Source organism: Onychomys torridus, chromosome 11 (genome assembly GCF_903995425.1).
Source record: "Onychomys torridus chromosome 11, mOncTor1.1, whole genome shotgun sequence".
NCBI lineage: Eukaryota > Metazoa > Chordata > Mammalia > Rodentia > Cricetidae > Onychomys > Onychomys torridus.
In genome coordinates, this window is record NC_050453.1 from 7,121,904 (window position 1) to 7,142,129 (window position 20,226).

The 20,226-nt window shown below is 39.5% G+C and overlaps 1 protein-coding gene across 2 annotated transcripts in view; it reads right to left on the reverse strand.

The window, feature by feature from the left end:
* Ush2a (usherin) overlaps window positions 1–20,226 on the reverse strand; it is a 701,257-nt gene that overhangs the window by 489,256 nt on the left and 191,775 nt on the right. For both annotated transcript variants that reach the window (XR_004946207.1, XM_036202543.1), the window contains exons 18-19: window positions 17,245–17,414; window positions 12,205–12,349 (exon numbers count right to left, since the gene is read on the reverse strand). Coding sequence is in view for 1 of the 2 variants with exons in the window: in XM_036202543.1 (XP_036058436.1) it covers window positions 12,205–12,349; window positions 17,245–17,414 (315 nt within the window). In the remaining variant the exon portion in view is untranslated. The remainder of the gene's footprint in view (window positions 1–12,204; window positions 12,350–17,244; window positions 17,415–20,226) is intronic.

Genomic DNA, 20,226 nt, shown 5'->3' on the forward strand with positions numbered 1-20,226 from the left:
CCTGTGGTATTTATAGAGACGCCAAGGGGTGGAGCAAAAGACCTCCCCCCAGCACAGCCAAGTGCAGACCATCTCAGACACCTGAACTCAGGCCCTTGGTCCTAAATCATCCTCTCTATGTGGACCTGCTGGGTAAAGCCACAAGGAACCTGAAAACAAGCTCCCACAGTATCCTTAACTATTCTCTTTCTATATTCTTTGGTAAGACAGTCATTTTCATGTGCAATTTCCTGATTTTTATCCTAGGCTTAGAAATTATATAAATTAAAGTAAACAGACAAGCAAACACCACTCTGAAGGCCAAATAGACCATCGGATGTACAGCACCTTACCAATGCTAGTGGTAAGCACAATGGTATCTAGGCATTGCAGCAGCTGGAAGCACAGCTGGGCCTGAGGTGACCATGCCACCAAACATGGCCTCAGACTTGTCTCAGTAATTGCTCATTGACCACTGCTAAGGGACAGTAAGACCTGGAACACTCAGATCCTGGATAGTGGCAACTCCTTGGAGCTACTAAGAGATTCTACTAATAAAGTGTGACTAAAAAATTTCCATGTAGCCTGATGAAAGGAGAATCTAACAACTGGGTTATTGAAAATGATGGCCAGTGTTCAAGTATGGCATTGTTTTGTTTGTTTGAGAGGCTTTTTTATGTAGCTCTTCCTGACCTAGAACTCTTAACAGTCCTCCTACCTCTGCCTTCTGAGAGCTGGAATTGAAGGAATGGACCATCAATGATGGATGGCCTCAGCTTCAATGACGTCACTTTGCTTTAAACAGTCTGTAGCAGGCTAACAGTCATGCCTACTGAAGTCAGTGCAACTGTTCACAAGGTAACATGTAAGCATCTCAATCCACAGAGAATTGTTTCACCAAGCAATTGGAATGTCTTGATTAGTCTCTTCCAGAGGATGAGTCTAACTAGAGCTGATTGCTGATCCATCCCTTAAAAAACCCTAAACTTCCCACTGCTCTGTTGCAGCTGCACACAAAGAAGTCAACGATGGCTTCTCACAGGGTGGTTATCCTACTGGGCAGTTCTTTCCCCATATCCTCTACAACCAGGAAGGGGAATTGAGTGGCTCTGTCCATCAATTAAACTGGGCAGACAGACAGACAGACAGACAGACACACACACACACACACACACACACACAGAGCTTAGTGTAAGGAGGGTTATTTGTCGGAGTGCCAAAACAAAGTGATTATAGACATATAAATATGTTTTTTTTAAATAGTTTGTCCTCATAACACAACAAACTAAGAAATAACTTTGAGCCAACAGAACAACTTTAGACATCTCAAAAATATTTTCACCTTAATTCCTTGTGCTACAAATATTTCAGAAAAATCATTTAAACTTTATTTTATTTGGCTGAGTTTTCCTACCTACAAATTGAGGCAGAATTTTCAAAGCAAAATATTAACACTAGCTATCATTTCCATTAAAATACACAGCCCAGTTTTTTTCTAAATTTGTGTGTGTATGTGTGTGGTGCTGCGTTTCTTCATGTGTGGTGAATATGTTTGCTCATGTGCATTTGTGGATGCCTGAGAACGACATTGGATGCCCTACCCTGTGTCATCATCTACCTTCTCCCTTTGAGAAAGACTCTTTCATTGACCCTGGATCTCTAACTGCCCAAGCAACTCTCTCATCTCCGCTGTCCTCTAGCACTGAGGTTACAGACACCCACATGCAGCTATGTCTGGTCTCCATGTGGGTTCTGAGGGTCTGAACTCAGGTCCTTGCTCTTATGCAGTAAGCACTCCTATCCACTGAGCTAACTCCTCAGCTCCCTACAAACTTTATATTTTATAAAAGCATTCTAAAATGCTCAGCTAACCCACTTCCTTTATGCAGCATTTGTTACCCTATTATCTGATTAATGGCATATCGTAATGAATAAATTCACACTTGTGAAATTTATGGAGTGTGGAGTCTTAAGCAAGACAGACTCACAGCTCTTCTGCATCAAATCTCGTCATTTGTGTTCCAAACCTTGTTGTGTGAAGTCTGTGTGGTAAGTCATTCACTATGGCCCATCTACCTCCTCCTGTGAAACCTGCGTCCAGATGTGACCAGAGTTCAGGGTGTGTAGTGTATAGTGTAACATAAGACATCCTTAGGCATTTTGTCAAAAGAATATTTTAACTTTTTTCTTAAGGCTCTAAAACCATGTCAGGAAATGTTACTTTGCAAACACTGCTCAGCCTTGATATTTGCATGTAGGCTCTGAGACCAGGGCCTAAAAGTGAATCCCCAGTTTGCAGACATTCTGCTCAGCAATCAGTGAACAGAAGAAGAAAGGGTCTCCTCTGTGCTCTTATTGACCAACAATTTTTCTGACTCTAGAGAACAAAATATATATTTCTACTTCCTGTTTCCTGATCAGCACCATGTGGAGAGCCACACTGTGGAAATGTCCTAATCCACCACTCACGACTTGATCTTTCTTTTCTTTATTATGTCTTCATTGAGAGACATAGTTGAGTTGAGATGGGACAAGTAGTGATTCCCAATTAGAAAACCAGCAGGGGTCCCTGACATTCAGGTCATTTTAGACATCAAGGAAGCGGACATGGCCCCTTAGCATTTCCCTTCAGCACTCAGCCATCATCTCTTTACTCAGAATGTGGCATACAACATGATCTTTCTATGTCTGCCGTGCCATAGAAAGGCAACACAGCATGACTTTTGGAGACCTCCAATAAATTTGGTCCCCCCACACTGCTACCACTACCTTCCTTGCAGGTGACGGTAGATGAATTGTCATAACTAACAGGTCCAGAGAGAAGAGGACCATTATTTCTGAACTAACACAAAGAGTATGAAGGTGACGGCCACTGCCACCATTCCCTAAAGTCCACCATTAATATGAGAGGTAGTTGCTCCAACTGTAATTATGGCATCCTTGCTACACAAACTTGAAGCTTTTATGGGGCCTGTGCAATTAGTTTCTTAAACGTATCGTAACACTGCCTGCCTGACAGCAGAGTATTGATTTTTTAATCATTTTCAAGTCTTCTTCAGCACAAATAAATGTACTATAGTTACAGTTAATGCACTGTGTACACGCATTAAACATGGGTGTGACACAATTTATTGTTTTGTGATATATAGAATCCAAGTGGTCCATCTCAGAAAGTGCCCAAGAGATCTTATGTCAGTATGGGTGTTACCATTGTCCTTGGTGCTCTGAATTCTTTAACTTCAAACAGCAAGAGACCTTTTCTTAATAAGATACTTAGGCCTTCTTTAAAAAAAAATAGGAGGAGTGTTGCATATAAATCTTTTATATATGCCAGTGTGGGAGAAAAAAATTTAATAGCCTAGCAGAGAAGAGAGTTTGTATTTTCCTAAAGGGGTCACTGTGGGACCAATGGAGACTTGGGTCTCTAGCATTTTTGCCTGTTCCATTTTTTTTCCTTAAAGTTTTGTTTAATTTATTTATTTTTGAGGGTGCATCTGTCAAAATATTTTGGAGGGACTTGAGCTTCTAATTCAGTCAAGTTTTATGTATTTCAGTTGTTATTTTAATGATCAGCTGAAGATATGGAGTGAGCACGGCAAAGGTAAGGTTCTGTTTTATAAAGGTAATTTCTGCATGCCCTTTCTGCATGCCCAAAAGGCCAACAGGAAGCCTGATAAAAGTCACATATCCAAAAGCAGTCCTGGTCCTGGAGGTCACTGCACATTTCATAAGCCAGTCTGTTCCTTGGTACATCTGTGCCCTTAAAAGTGAAGTTGGTGAGTAAAAAGCAGTTAATTTTGTTTTGTTAGAAATAATATCATTTTAGTTTTAGCATCGAAGGCAGATGCCAGGATTCTCTCGGAACAGATGGCAATTCTGTCTAATAGTGCATCTCTGTATTAGTAAGGTCTGCTGTGTATACAAACAGTAATAAACACTAGGTAAGGATCAAAATAAATTTTAATTGTTGACATTAAATCCTGGCAGCACAGACTAAGGCAGCAATATTCCCTTTTTAAGTCTGACACATTTACTAATGCTGCAGAAACCTTTCTGAAAGCTGCCAGGACCCAGCTACAATGAAAGCATGATTTTACACTACCAGTTAGTCGTCAACCAGGATACCCTGCCTCCACAGGAATGACATGACATGAGTTCTGCTGTCTATGAGGATTATTCTTAATGTTCCCAAAGAAGTGAATGTTTAGTTAAGAAACAAAAGAATGGTCCACCCAGTTGTTCCATCAGGAGCCATGCTATTATCAAAACTACTTTTGTTTTTTAACCTTGCTAAGTAAAGATCTCCCACCAAACCCATCATGCTAGAATGCCAAGTTGGGCAGTCCTAACCTTCCCCCAAAGTGACACACCCTTCATCTTGTTTACCCGGCTCTGCAGGGCTTTGAGGACAATCTCAGCTTCTCCAGCCATGCTTACCATGGGCTTGCTGGGGGTCAAATATGCCAGCAGCACAGATTCTCAGAATGCCTCCAGCAATCTAGTATTACACATAGTGTTCTTTATTTATTTTGGGAAGCTGCCACGTTTAAAAATAATCATAACAAAAAATAAAAATAACACTCAGGTCGGCTTGGCTTTTAGATGCCTGCTCAATAACAAACATGCTTCACAATCATATTTCTTTAAAAATGGATGTATTTTTTTAATCACGAAAAATATATTGCTCTCACCATATGGGACAAGCAACGACTCACCAACCGATTTAAGATGCAGCATATTGAGCTGACCATATGTTCCAATGCTGTTGAATGGCTGAGTGATTCATGCCCGTCACATTCTAGTATATCAATTAAAGCTCCTTGAAGTCTGCATGATTTGTGCCTCTGTTATTAAACCCTGCTAATTCATCCCACTTACACATCTGTTATAAATCTCTAGGAGTGCTGCATGATTCATGGCAATCTGTGAGCATGCTACAGCAAATTCTTCTCCTTGTAATTAACAGTAAATTGTTTTACTGCCATGCAATGAATTTTTCAGTTATATCGCAAATGAACTCCTAAATGTGCGGGCTTTTTTTTTTTTTTCCCTAAGAACTGACTTATATCATTAGGCAATTAAAAAGTATTGCTTTGAACCAAAAGCTTTTAATCAAGAGAAATACAACTTAAATATTGCTTAAGAGCCCTGGCAATTTGACATGGTGTTTGCAAGTGTAAAAATAATCTCCATTGAGAGAGAAAACAAACAAACAGAAAGTCTCCATGTGCCCAGGATCTCCTTCCTGAGAGGGAGCAGAGTGGCCATGGATGACAGATGGAAAGCCAAGTTTCTACACAGGTATTGTTTGTCTTGGATGGGCCCTAAGTTGACTGTCACGCCCAAATTTCTCAGGTTGCTTTACACTTCTCTCATGGTAGAATGCCATCTTTACTCTTGAAATAAATAATTGGATAATTAGCCAAGTTGAATCATCAGAGGACTCCAGGGCTGTTCAAGTGTTCTTGTCAAAGGTGAAGCGGATTCATTTCAGCTCTGCAGATCTTCCAAGAGCCTTTGATTCCCCCCTCTCTTTCTTGGCAGCAGCCTGGGATTCATGAGTCCATACATCAAGTTGGTAGTTTTAACAACAAATGGAATTAAATTCAAAGAAGGGAAACTAATTGAAGGGCAGCGACAAAAGAGTCGGGTGATGTGCTTTCTAATACGGCCGGCCACATTTGCATGATAATTTTTCCTTTTTAGCATGGAGCAGAAAGTGACTAGCTTAATGAGGGATTATTCAAGACAGGAAGGGACAAAATGCATTCATAACTAGGAACAAAGATGGCATTATGAGACAGAAACCAGCAACCTCAGAGAAGGAACGGGATGATTGCCTTACGCACGATGAATAAAAAGGTAGAAAAATATTTATATTAGTATTCACTAATGACTATATAGACAAGATTGTTGTAATTAAAATTATAAATTAACATATTAAGAGTGCTTGTTTAATCACTCTGGGTCCTATTCACAATGAAAAGACTTATGTCCCTGCATGCAAACAAGATAGGTTTTTCTACCCAGGAGAAAGGAGATCTACATTACACTTTGGGTTCAGAGCAAAACTTAATGTACCTCTAGTTACTTGCCTGATAGGAGATGGGGCCTTCTCAGTTTGTAGTCTGGAGCTAAAACAAGTGAAAGAAATAGTATTCCTTTTGAAATGGCTCTCCTGAAGGAAGGTTTAAATCTGGCAGACTTGGAAAAAGATAGAAATTCAAAAATTTCCTAAATGGAAAGGCTAATAATCTTTTGTAGATGTGTGAAATGGATTTGAAGGAGGTCCAGGCTGACCAGGAACAATTCCAAAGAATTAACTTCAGATTTCTTACATGTTCCATGGAGAACCCATCCATTTAGAACTGTGTAGGTATCACACACAAATCTAGTACAGTACTCAGGGTGAAGCGCTCCCATTCTATTGTATATGCCAGAAAATACTTAAAATAAATCACCCGGTTCTCAAGCTTTTTCATGAAATTGCCAGATAAAACTTCATGAATATCTTTTTAAAAATAGTGACTAAGATTTTAATGAGAAAACACCACACTTCTATGTACCTATTTGGATTTGTGACTCTCTACTGCAAAGTTGTCGAATGGCAGACCTCCATCCTTCGCTTATATTTAGGAGTTACATCTCCAGCAAACCCGCAGCAAGTTGCCTCACTGTTCTCCAGAAATAAAAGAGCAGGCTGGTTCATAAAACACCTGGTTGACTTAATATAGACTTGACTACGCAAAAGCTCTGGCTTCGACATTGCCTATTTCTAATGGTGTCCAGTCCATGACTCTTACTGAGCTGTTTAATCTTAAGGCATGCATAAGGAAAGAAATGTAAGTGCCTACTAGAAATGAGAGGAGGCATGAAGGATACAGAGTCTGCAGTTGCTGGGCTGGGCTTATGGCAAATAAAAGCTAGTTTTTCTTCTCACTGATCTGAATATACCTGCAAATGGTGCATTTTACACTGAAAGAAACATAAGGAAAGCATTTTCTCACCACCACCGTGTAAACTACTTTTATTGGCAGATGAAGAGTCGCCTGCTCTGACAGTATATACTGACGGCTAAGACTAACCTCTCTTTCTCACCGAAATAATTTCTCCATCAGAATAGAAGAGATTCCCGCAGGACAGAAGCTAATGTAATGGTTTAAGTAGAAACTGGGTATACTGAAGTGTTTGTCAAAACTTCAAAGAACCACCTTTGAATTTTCTTTACCGTCATCTTTCATTGCTGCCCAGTCCTTCACATGCAGCCTCGGCTCAGGCCATTGCAGGGACCTCGCCTCTCGCTCTCTGGACAGCATGTGGTATTAAAGGTAACATGTGCCTTCTAGACCTTTCACATGGGAATCCCTCATCTCATCTTGTTTCCCTGTTCCCTTACTTCACTCTTTCCTAGGGCGCATGCGCTCACGCCGATCCCCTCCCTCTCCTGCGTCATGATATCTTCGCCATCTCACTGATTGGTTTTCACCATAGCCCTCCATCTCTACACATGATTATAAAATCAGCAACATTTTAGCCACCAAATTTGTATGCTTTGTTGCTAGCTGCTTATAGCTGTCACAGATATGTTCCTACCAAATGATCAAACATAAACACATGGGTTTGTTTTTCCCATATATTTATCTTTCCCACTTTAACAGAAACACCATGGTCTACTCAAATACTTACTGTTACCTTCAACATTTTCCTCCTCTGCACCTGTGGCTAACCTCCCTATGATATTACCCATTTCATCTGTCAATCTTTACTTCTATTCATTGGATAAAGTCCCTTAGTCCCCACTGAGAAATATCTAGGCATAGCCCCTCTGAACATATTGCCAGAAAAGTCTTCATAAACCACGGATTTCATCATAGCAATATCTAGAATAGTGCCAACCTCTAACATGGGGACTAGTACATTTTATATGCTCAGTCAATAGATACAAATGTCTTTTTCAATCAACCAAATCCATCTACTACAGCATCCAGTGAAGTAATTTCCTAATTTCCCAACTCAAAGCCATCCATCCTCTGCTCTGTTCCTATATCCTTCTTCCCAGCTAAGAGTCCCAGCCATATCCTCATGCTAATTAGTCAATTAGATGTTAACTTCTTAATCGCAACACCGTGTGTATTGTCTTTTGAATTCTCACAGACTTTACATAGTGAGCATTTAATGGTTGCTTTCTAATTGGAGATTTTAGAAGATAATATATTAATGGTGTGCCTGGGGCACATTGGTGACTTTATACTACAAACAACAAATTTGAAATTTGCAGATACAATTTTTTTATTTTATTTTGCTTTCATTTTATTTTTTTATTTTTTTACCTTATTTTATGTGTATGGGTCTTTTGCCTGCATATATGTCTGTGCACCACTAGTGTGCCTATTGCCCAAGGAGACCAGAAGAGAACTTTGGATTCCCTTGAAGTGGAGATACAGATGGCTGTGAACTCCCATGTGGGTGCTGGAAATTGAACCTGGGTCTTCTGAAAGAGCAGACACATGCTCTTAAACCACTAAGCCATCTCCAGCTCCACTACATTTTAAATAGACATCATAATCCTGAATGGTATACTTCTCAGAGAGGGAAAAAATACTTTAGACTTTAAGATTTTTCTGGTTTGTTTTCACAGCAAGCTTGGTTTTAGGGCTTTCCATTGTCAGGTAAATGCTCTATAACGCTAAGAGGCTAAAGCTGGACTTGATTCTGGTAACCCTGTAAATCCTCACAGCTGGACACAGTATGTGTTGACATTGACTAACAAACATATTTCCTGAGATTGCAATTGCAATAAGAAGAAAATTTTATGGACATTTTGCTGTGCTGAATATTTCTTTACACGTTTTACACATGTTATCTTTTGAACTATAGAAATACCACACAGAATGTTATCCTTATGTATAAACTCATTAATAGAGATAACATAAATCATGTAAGGGTCTCACAGCTGGTACTCTAACATGAAAAGTCTCCCATGGGCACATTTGCTGAAGTCTCAGGCCCCTGATGGTAAGTGCCGTTTTGAAGGTTCTGGAAGCTTAAGGAGATGGAGCCAAGTAAGAGGCAGTAGATTACATGGGGTATGTCTTTGAGGGTTACACCTGTTGTCTTGGTCCCTCTCACATTCTGCTTCCTAATTACCATAATGTGAATAGCATCTCCCTTTGCACAGTCCCACTGCCATCATGGTCCATCCTCCTACATGAGACTGAATACGCATGAACTCAACCCACTGACACTGAGACAGAATACCCTTTCTGTCTTTAGTCATTATATCAGGTATTGATCACTGTTGTGCAAAAATAACAAACCTAGCTTGTAAGTAGCAAAACCCAGACTCAAACTCTTGCATTCTGGTTAATTTTCTCCCATTTATGTATATTTGCAAATTTGAAATAATAACTAAGAAGAAAATATTTGCTCATCATCCCACAAAATGCATATGAATAAATTCTTATTTTTACTTGGGAGGCTGAGGCAAGAGGATCATGAGTTTGAGTTCAGTCCAAACTAAATAATGAGATCCTACCTGGAAAAAAAATAATAAAATATAGCAAAACAAAACATAAAAAAAGCTAACTATCACCCACATCTGAAATCTATGTAGCTTTTAGAGATTATGAGCTATTTCTAGGTTCCATTTCTTTGTGATAAAAAGGTAGAGAGAGCCAGGCTCAGTGGCACATACCTTTAATCCCAGGACTCAGAAGGTAGAGGTAGGCAAATTTGTAAGCTCAAGGTCAGCCTGGACTACATAATGAGTTCCAGGACAGCCAGAGCTATGTAGAGCAACCTTGTTTCAAAGAAACCCAGGAGGAAAAAAGTAGAAAACAGTAAAGACTCACAAAACAGTTTTAACTTGCACTTCCTTTACAGCTACATGGGACAACAAAACACAGTGGCACCACCTGCATTTCCTGCAGAAGCAGGAAGAACGCCACAAATGTGAGGCTTCTCTGGTCTATGTAATAAATCTTAGCAAATTCTGGATCTCAAAAAAGCCAAGCCAAAAAACAAATAAATAAAAATAAATTTTTTTTAAAAAGGAAGAAGGATGAGGATGCTAAACACTTCTTCAAATATGTGTTGGCCATTCATTGGCTCCAGTTACCTTTTCAGTCATTCCTGAGCCAGAGAGGCCTGAGGTTACTTCACTAGTGACTGAAAAGGAGCTGCTGAAGGCACTGGGTGTTCTGCCCTCTATATAGTGGGAACATCCTACTTCACCCCACACGACAGGACCATTGGGGGTGTCAACAATGATGCCAAGAGTGGCAGTTCCTTCTTGCACTCCAGGATCTATCTGGTCCCCAAGGTTAGGCATGTCTCACTCCAGTTCCTTTCATTTGCTGTGTCTGTAGGAACATGGGCTGACATATTTAGAAAATATGCCTGCTCAGCACCAAATTCTTTCTTTCAGGAGATGAAGATTGTGCACTATGGCATGGAGGAGACAAGACTTCTGCAGATGTAGTGTTATTAGAGATATTATGGACAATGATGTCAGGAGGGAGACAGGTTCTGCTAACAACAGCCTCCAAGAGAAAACTGTTGAATAGAAACTAGAGTTAGATAGTTTCAGTCTACTTCAGAACTCACTTCTCCAGGGCTGGGGAGATGGCTCAGCAGTTAAGGGTGCTTGCCACAAAAATCAAAGGCCTGAGTTCAATCTCTAGGCCCCACATGGTGGAAAGAGAGAGTTGACACTTGCACGTTGTCCTCTGACTGCCACTCATGCACCATGCATGTGTGTGATTATGCATGTGTGCATGCGCACAACAAATACATAAATGAGTATAAGTAAAATAAAAACATAGAAATCACTTTTTTGAAGATAGGTCTAATGATGATGGTTTGTCTGAGACATGAGCATTTCCCAATCACTAAAGTTATTAGATACAGATTGGACAAACACAAGGGACGTGTTACTATGAATGCAGCATCATTGGGTATATAACAGCACTGGATGACTTTGCAATGCCTTATCACCTGGGGGACAGGAGCTGACACCTGCCTCACTGATGAGCCTCTCTATCCCATACTCTACCAGAGGCCAACCTTTAGCTTGGCTCAATCTCTGTCTTATTTTTGTTAATCTGCAATATTGACTATCCTTTTAAATTTTGTGCCATTTTTCCTAAAGCAGATAGAATTCACCTCTCATTCAAATTTAGTACATTTGAATCATATAATTCATAAAAAGAAATTGGCTTATAGGAAAAGTAGGGTCTCCATATGATTTAATACACTTGAATATACTCACACATCTGAAATACACATAGATTAAACATAAATTCATGAAGAATTCAGTCATTGAGATAATAAACCACACTATCATAGAGTTGGGATTTCTTTCACATCAATGGAAAATTCTATCAAGTAAAAGTAATTATGTGACATAATTTGGACCAAATTAGTTGTTCCAGAACTGAAGATGGGAACAATAGAATTAGACTTACAGCTAGAAGGGTAATGATTAAGTATATGTTTGTACAATACCTCTAATTCATGTCCCCTAACCTCTGTACCTATGGGTACATCCATAAAGAGAACTAAGCCTTGTGGAAGAGCTGACAGAAACAATGGGAGTTGACAATATTCTAAATGCTGTTAGTGGAGTGCATAGGTGGTAGTGATATATGTATTCAGTTTTGTATAAATCTAGTTGGCTTGCAGTAAAGCAAACAAAAATGATAGAAACCATATTCAAGGATTTAAGAATTTTTCCTGTTACATTGTGTAAACTTAGGAGGGTCTTATTAATCATAAATAAAATAATATATAATCAATTGCCTATCCAACAGATGAAAAATATATAGTGTCATGACAACCTAGACTTGGCTAGACATCCCCATGTAACAGGAGTAGGTAGTTCCAATCCCCAAAGAAGTTAATATGGAAAGAAGAAATGTCCTGTGGCCTCATGGGATGCCTCCTAAATCCATCTCATAGCTGCCAGGAAATTTTGTGGTCCTAGGTAGAAGCTGGGCACAGGAGCCATTCTATTTCCATATTTAATTTGGGGCTCTTATGATGTACCCATAACCCTTGGCTCCATGTTTTACTTTGTTTAAAAATCTCAAGATAAACAGCATGCAGGGTTACTGAGGGAGTATCAGAGGACAGAAAAGACACATGTGAAGTCCAAATTGCAGGAGTACTATAGGTATTTTTTTCAATATGGATGTATTTCTTTATATTCAATTGGAATGTACTCACCAGCTGCTAGGGTTTGTCCTGCTCCTGAAGCACTGGTTACACAGCCCACTGAATTGCAGAGGGAGACAGTAAAGGTGTAGATCCTATAAGGCCTTAGTCCCTTTACAATGTAAGACAGGTCCTGGGACTTAGCAGAATGCAATAGCTTCAAGGCAAAATAATAATAATAGTCAGATAATAATCAATGCATAGTCTATAATCTTGGCATTACAAATCCCATGAATTCAGGCAGAGGGAATTATTGCCAACTCCTATAAGGAAAGCGATTTCCAAAAAAGAAGTCTCAACAAACCGGGGTTTAATTGATAATTGTACAATCACACTGTTTTATGAGGTAATAATGCAGTTCCTGAGTGGATAAATGAGAAAACGGAGTTATGGCCTCATAAAGCAGCATGGATGTATGGTTATTGTCACCAATGGTAGAGATAAAGATGGCGACATCAACACAGTTACCATGAAAAAAGTCCAAACAAAGCCAACAGTAACGCAGGGTGGTGATGCCACATGCTACTTGATGGCAGAGCATAGGACAATGGCATGGTGCTAAATCATTCTATCATTTTCTTAAAACATCCACAGTTGTAAAGGGGAAAAGAATGGATGCTGAGTAAATATTCCCTTAGGTCAAATTTCACTTTCTTTCCTATCCAAATAAACACATAAATTAGATTGATAGTTACATTTCTTGAAATATAGTTGTCATCTTACATTTTCAAATGAAAGCAGAGGGTTTGAGCAGAAGAGATTGGCAAGAAGTCCGTAAACAACTAAACAGTCAGAGAGAATTCATCCTATCATTATGACTAGAACCAATACAAACAACCATGAAAACTTGCTTAGACGGTAGATGTAAGTTATAGTTAGGGGGGAATGTCACAGAGACAGAATTATGAATATGAAATGATATTTTCTTAGAGATACTGACACACACTCATTGGACTATGTTCAGATGGTTGGGTCAACCACAAACCAGACTGCATATGTAATTGTGGCCTTTTACAATCACAAGATCTGAATGTTTATCCTACCTAGATATGCCATAGCTATTTAATGTCATAAGGCAAGAGGTCAAATGTTTGTGATAGTGGCAATATAAATCAATGGTACTGTACCACCAAGGCTACAAAACTATAGGTCGTACAGCTGTGTACAGTATGGAAGACTTGGTAATGTTAAAAATTAGTATGGTGTTGCTTGATGTATTTGCTATACTATGTGTTTTATCATTGAGGTATGATATTTATAGTTATAAAAAGGTTATAGTAAAAGCCTGCTGAATTACATCAATAGAAGCCCTGTGGCTCATGTGTGCTATGATTCTTGATTCTGTCAAAAGGCTATGTAGTTACTGACATAGATTTTAGGTTTGACATTCATAGAAAATGATACTTCATAAATAGACACAGGTTCAGATGCTCACAGAGTTTAGCAACATTTCAAATATTTCTTAGGTAATTTCCCTACAGGAGTACAACAAAGTATACTGGGAATGTTTATGTAGGTATTGATTCCAAAGTTATATGAGCCTAAGAATAAAAGAATAGATAAAATACAACTGTGAGCCAAATGCCAATGATAAATATGGAATATAAGGATCAAAGAGCAAACACCATTCTTATTTATAAATTTACCCAAACAACTACATTAGACCAGATTTGTATAGTAAGCTGTATAAACTGGAAAGCATGTTATTATACTAGATTCAAGGGACAATTGAAAAAGTCACATATGCAGATGGGAAAGGACAATAGAAAATCTTAAATTTATTGACTTTTTGTCTAGACCAAAAAAAATTTCTGTGTGTGTGTGTGTGTGTGTGTGTGTGTGTGTGTTCTCTCCACTAAAACAGCCCAGAAAAAGGCAAATATATTCACAGTGATTTAAAGAGGGTCTTCCCCAAAATGCATGTCTACCCAGAACTTGAGAATTTCACCTTTTGAAATGAGGTACTTATGGAGAAAATGAGTTAATCCATCTAGCATTTAGGATTAGCCTTTAATCTGACCACTGGTTCCCTTTTAGGAGAAATGAACCCTCCCCTCAGACAGAGGGAGTAGAGGTAAAGCAAGCTCACCAAGCTGAAATGAGAAATATGTTGGCACAATACAAAGAGTGACACCAAGCACCTGGAGGAAGCTGGAGGAAGCAGGTAAGGACATCCTCTAGGGTACATGGAAGGAGTATGGCTCTCCCAGCAGCTTGGTTTTAAGTCTTCTGAACTCTAGGACTTGAGAGAATCAATATATGCCATTGTAACCTGCTCAGTTTATGGTGATTTTGAAGGCAGTGTTTGTAAACAAATAGTGCCGAGGTTGAAAAGCCTGGGATCCCTACCCTGTTTGTGGCAGCTTTAAAGGATTCTGGTTCTAGAGCTGTCTGGCACATCAGTTGGTGCATTTTAACAATGGTTTCATACCCTAGCTTCTTACTCTCAACAGTGACAGACTTCCTTATACTATCTGCTGTTTCTGAGTATACCTGCCATATATCCCATTCTCAAGTCTTCTACTTTGGTTAGTGTCCTCTGGAAAAACAGAACTACAATAGTCATGTGAGGCATTAGATTCATAGGACAGTGATGTCAAAGTATTGAAGTGGTATCCTGCAGCTGGACCACCCCAGATGGCTGACAACGAGGATTCAGGTAGGTAGACTCACAGCAGCCTACAACTTTGCTAGAGCAGCACAAATTTTAAACATTAGTGGTGGAGTAAGTAATCATTAAGATAACTTTAGAGAGAGTATTAATTTTTAGGACTGTGCAATCAGATGGCTATTGCTAATGTCATCTAAGTACTAAGTAAAGATAATCTTAGGGTCATCAATTTAAGAAAAACTACACAGTCCTTCTTGAAAGTATTGTTTGTCTGTGTCAATAAAATCATGTTCAATGGATCAGATAAGCAGGAAACAAGTGTATGGAGGTCTTAGTAAGCTGTGTGTTCCAGAGAGTAGGAGATTAACTTTATAAAAGATTAAGGGATCTGGAGCATCAGCTGGGGTTTTAGGAGGCCAAGTTGTCTGTGACATCTAGGACATGTAACCAGTCCAAAGTAGAAGAAAAATAGTGATGTCTTGCATCCTTAAAAGCATTTTATCTTGCATCCTTCAGTAAGAAGGTCAATGTCTGGTGAAGAAACTTCCATATGGGTACTCTTTTGACCAGCACATCAATATGAAATTCTGCTACTTGATTTGTCCCAGAGCAGGAAGTAGCTTAGCCATAGGCTCAGGCTGTGCCATTGGCTGATGAACTGTTTGGGAAATTAAACCTACTAGATCCAATAGCTCTGGGACACATCATAGTGGGAAAATATTGTGTTATATTTGTGGAAAGAGAGCCACAAGGTAGATGGTAGGCAGAGCAAAGGCATATAAAGTGGTAGGAATTCTAGTCACCCTAAACTATTCACTTAAGACTCTCAGCAAGCTACTGGGATCTCATTATAACAGAGCATCCAACAGAACATCAAATGAATACACAGTTGGAGTTACTTCTCATTGGGTGGATTCCTTTTCAGATATGTCAAGTCTTAAAGTCAGATAGACTCAACCTATGACAGAAATGGAAATCTAAGGCTTGAGGACAACCCAAAGAATGTCATGCAGATCTTGGAAGTTTTCTCTAAACCATAAAGAAAGGAGAACACCAGCACTGAATACCAAGGTTGTCTTAGAAAGTAACTACAAGGATAGGTTAGGTGGCTGCTGCTACATGGTCCCACTATGGTGGCACTCAGAAACAGCAGTGGAGACAAATATTCTCAGAGGACCAACCTTCAGGCATTGCACTTGTTTCCCCATTATACATGGAAGAGAAGCATTTCAAGGGAAAACACATGTGGACTATGTGACAGAACTTGACCACTCTGGTCATGGACATGAAACAAGATCAGAAGATCAGAGTATGGGAAGTCTAGGAAACAGGAAGTGCATAGATTGGACAAGAGGTGTGGAGATCTTATCATCTAATGCTAGTGTTCATCAAAGACTATGTTCCTCAGAAATAGAAGTGAGCAGGCAAGAATATAGGATGACACATGTAGTTGATACCAATAGCCTCTATCCATGTACAGTACTATGCCCATAAAAGTCTAGAAAGGTAAAGTACTTCATCTCTAAACTGGAGGGAATGAGGTCTTCTCATTTTCTAGAATCTTTCATATCCAATGATCTAGAACTTGGACACAGTAAGGCATTGTAACTGTTAACACTATATTCTCATCACTACAGTAAACATTACTAGGAGACAAGATGTGGACATATATCCAAAGCCTCAAGAAAATTCATTGTATTAATAGCATTCATGTGAATTATATCAACATAGAGAATTTGCGACAGGTCTCATGTAACCTGAGAAAGCCTCACACTCACTAGGTAGTTGAGGATGACTTTGAACATCATCTTTTATTCCCTTTGCCTTTAGAATGGTTGGATTACAGACCTGTGCTACTATGCCTAATTTTATGTAGTACTGGGAATCAAGCCCAAGGCTTAACACATGCTAGGCAAGCACTTTATCAACAGGGCTTTATTTTCAACCCTACTGCCATGATTTCTGTTATATTGTAATCAATTTGGTTCTCCATGACTTTTCCCCAGGAAATGAAGACATAGACAAAATGTGCATAGGAGATGGTCTTGTCAATGTCATTTTGACAACCAAGTGAATACAGTATAAATACTGACAGATTGTGGATTGGTTAAATGCACTATTATGTGTTCAAATAATATTTTCAGATTATCTTACATAGTACATAGTTGTTGAAAGGACTTCTTGGAAAATATTTAAGACTAAGTGGAAACAGCAGGTCTCATGAAATAAAATTACAACCACTTTAGTTCAGCACATTAGAAAAATAAGCGATAAGCATACATAGACAGAAGACCTTGAACATCTGATGTTATGCTAATGAGCATGGCCCATTTGATGAACACATTTGGAGAGAGATTCTTCCACAGAATTCTGTAAATTCAGAAAACATCAAATAAAGCCATAATTTAATTCAGAAAGGAAATGAGCTGAGATAAAAATACCTTTGAACACATCACTGGAACATCTTGTTGGGGGGACTGTTCAGAAACCATGTTGATGTTGTACCCTATAATATCTCCTCTTGTAAAGTGTTCTGCTGGCTTCTCCCAGGAGACACTGAGAGAGTGTGACGAGAGTGGAGAAATGGAAGGAGGTAGCATGAACACAGGTGCTAACAAAGACAAAAACAACATCAAATGCAAGAATGTCATCCATACAAGCTTTCAGATTTAGCTACTCTAGTTTCTTCAAAACCCTTGTCTTTGTAAAGTGTTTTCATTTTCAGAAATTAAAAAAATATACAGATATGTATTACATATTCACTTTAAGCTGTCATCCACAGGAATGTTTACTATCTTGATATTATCAGGTAAGGTTTTTTCATTTACAAAATAAAATTCAGACTGACAGGATGGAGAGATGGCTGAGTGGGTAAGAGCAATTGATACACTGCATGAGGACCTGAGTTAAGATCCTAGTATGTATGCAGAAAGCTGGGGATGACCTCAAACACATCTGTAACCCTATTGCCATGTCAGGCAGAGAGAGATCTGAGGCTCAATGGGGATTGGTCGTCATCAACCTAGCTGCAGGTTCAGTGAGAGACCCTGTCACAGGGAAATGAGGTGGAGAATGATAGAACAGACACCCAGTGGCTTCCTTTAGTAGACTCTGCATGCACACAAGCATATGTTTTCTCCTCTCTCTCTCTCTCTCTCTCTCTCTCTCTCTCTCTCTCTCTCTCTCTCTGTGTGTGTGTGTGTGTGTGTGTGTGTCTGTCTGTCTGTCTGTCTGTCTGTCTTGTCTGTCTCTGTCTCTGTCTCTCCTCCCCCACACACATATGGAAACTCTGATAGAAACCTCTCTATTTTCATGATAATAGGTAGTAAATAATTTGATAAGAAACTTGAATAAGACAGAAACAGAACCTGTTACAGTACCCAAAGCATGAGATGCAGGATGCTATACCAGGTTTCTTATGGAAAGCCATGTTTCACTGAGACAAACCAATGAGGCTAGGGAAAATCACTCCACTAAGAAGTACATCTAAAATTGACTAAATGATCCCAAAGAAACTCACAGTTTTTGCTCAGTCCTTCCTGAAATGTTCACAGCACACAAAGACACCATACACTTTACTCCCACCAACCTTGACATCTTCGTATAGAATTTAAATGAACTACCAAAGATGTGTTGTCAAAGGGCCTCATTGTATTTTCCTTTCCCAGTGATCTATAAGATTATGAGGGTACATGGATGCTATTTCATTTGTTATATCCCATTTCTGATCTTAGTTTTCCCCTCCCAGAACTCCATGACTCAATGCTTCTGCTCTCATGGCTCTCTAGTTTGTCCAAGATGTTAAGTAGTCTTTAAGAGATGGTCCAACACAATACACATTTTATTCACTCAATGAGGCCCTTGGACATCCATTCAAAGCTACCTTCAACCTGCATAGTTTCAACCTGTTAAATTTAGGGTAGGTTTTGGGTTTTTTAATATTTGTAGATTCAACACATAGCAAAAGTATACTTGTTTTCTTCAATGCTCATGGAATTGAAAGTCTGTTCATGTAGATCTCATACATTTCTCTGTCATTAGGTGATCCCTGTGTCTTTCCTAGGGTCCTGTTTTCTAGGTAACCTCCCTGGAGTTGTGTAGCAGTCTAGTTATCTTTGTTTTACATCTAGTATCCTCCTATGAGTGAGTACATACCATGTTTGTCCTTCTGAGTCTGGGTTACCTCACTCAGGATGATTGTTTTCTAGATCCATCCATTTGCCTGCAAACCTCATGATGTCATTGTTTTTCTCTGCTGAGTAGTACTCCATTGTGTATATGTACCATATTTTCTTTATCCATTCTTCAGTTGAAGGGCATCTAGGTTGTTTCTAGGTTCTGGCTATTATAAACAATGCTGATATGAACATAGCTGGGCAAATGCCCTTGTGGTATGATTGAGCATTCCTGGGGTATATGCCCAAGAGTGCTACAGCTGGCTCTTGGGGGAGATGGATTCCCAATTTTCTAAGGAAGCGCCATATTGATTTCCAAAGTGGCTGTACAAGCTTGCATTCCCACCAGCAGTGGAGGAGAGTTCCCCTTGCTCCACATCCTCTCCAGCATAAGCTGTCTTCTGTGTTTTTGATCTTAGCCATTCTGACATGTGTAAGGTGGTATCTCAGAGTCATTTTGATTTGCATTTCCCGGTTAATTAGGGATGTTGAGCAATTCCTTAAGTGTCTTTCAGCCATTTGAACTTCCTCTGTTGAGAATTCTCTGTTTAGTTCTATAGCCCATTTCTTAATTGGACTGTTGGGCATTTTGATGTCTAATTTCTTGAGTTCTTTATATATTCTGGATATCAGCCCTCTGTCAGATGTGGGGTGGGTGAAGACCTTTTCCCATTCTGTAGGCTGTTGCTTTGTTTTGTTGACCGTGTCCTACTTTGTCTCAACAATTCTCACTCATACAATCCCTCTTCTGTCTCACTGATTGGATTCCTGGAGCTCCACCTGGGGCCTGGCTATGGATCTCTGCATCTGCTTCCATCAGTCATTTGGATGAAATTTCTAGCATGACAGTTAGAGTGTTTGGTCATCCTGTCACCAGAGTAGGTCAGTTTGGGCTTTCTCTTGACCATTGCCAGTAGTCTATTGTGGAGATATCTTTGTGGAATTGTTGAGACAAAGACTGGAAAAGCACAGGGACAAATAGCCAAACTAATGGAAACATATGAACTATGAACCAAAGGAGCCCCCAACTGGTCAGGCCCTCTGGATAAGTGAGACAGTTGATTAGCTTGAACTGTTTGGGAGGCACCCAGGCAGGGGGACTGGGACATGTCCTTAGTGCATGAGCTGGCTGTTTGGAACATGGGGCCTATGCAAGGACACTTTGCTCAGCCTGGGAGGAGAGGACTGAACTTTCCAGGACTGAATCTACCAGGTTGAGCTGAATCCCCAGGGGAGTCCTTGCCCTGG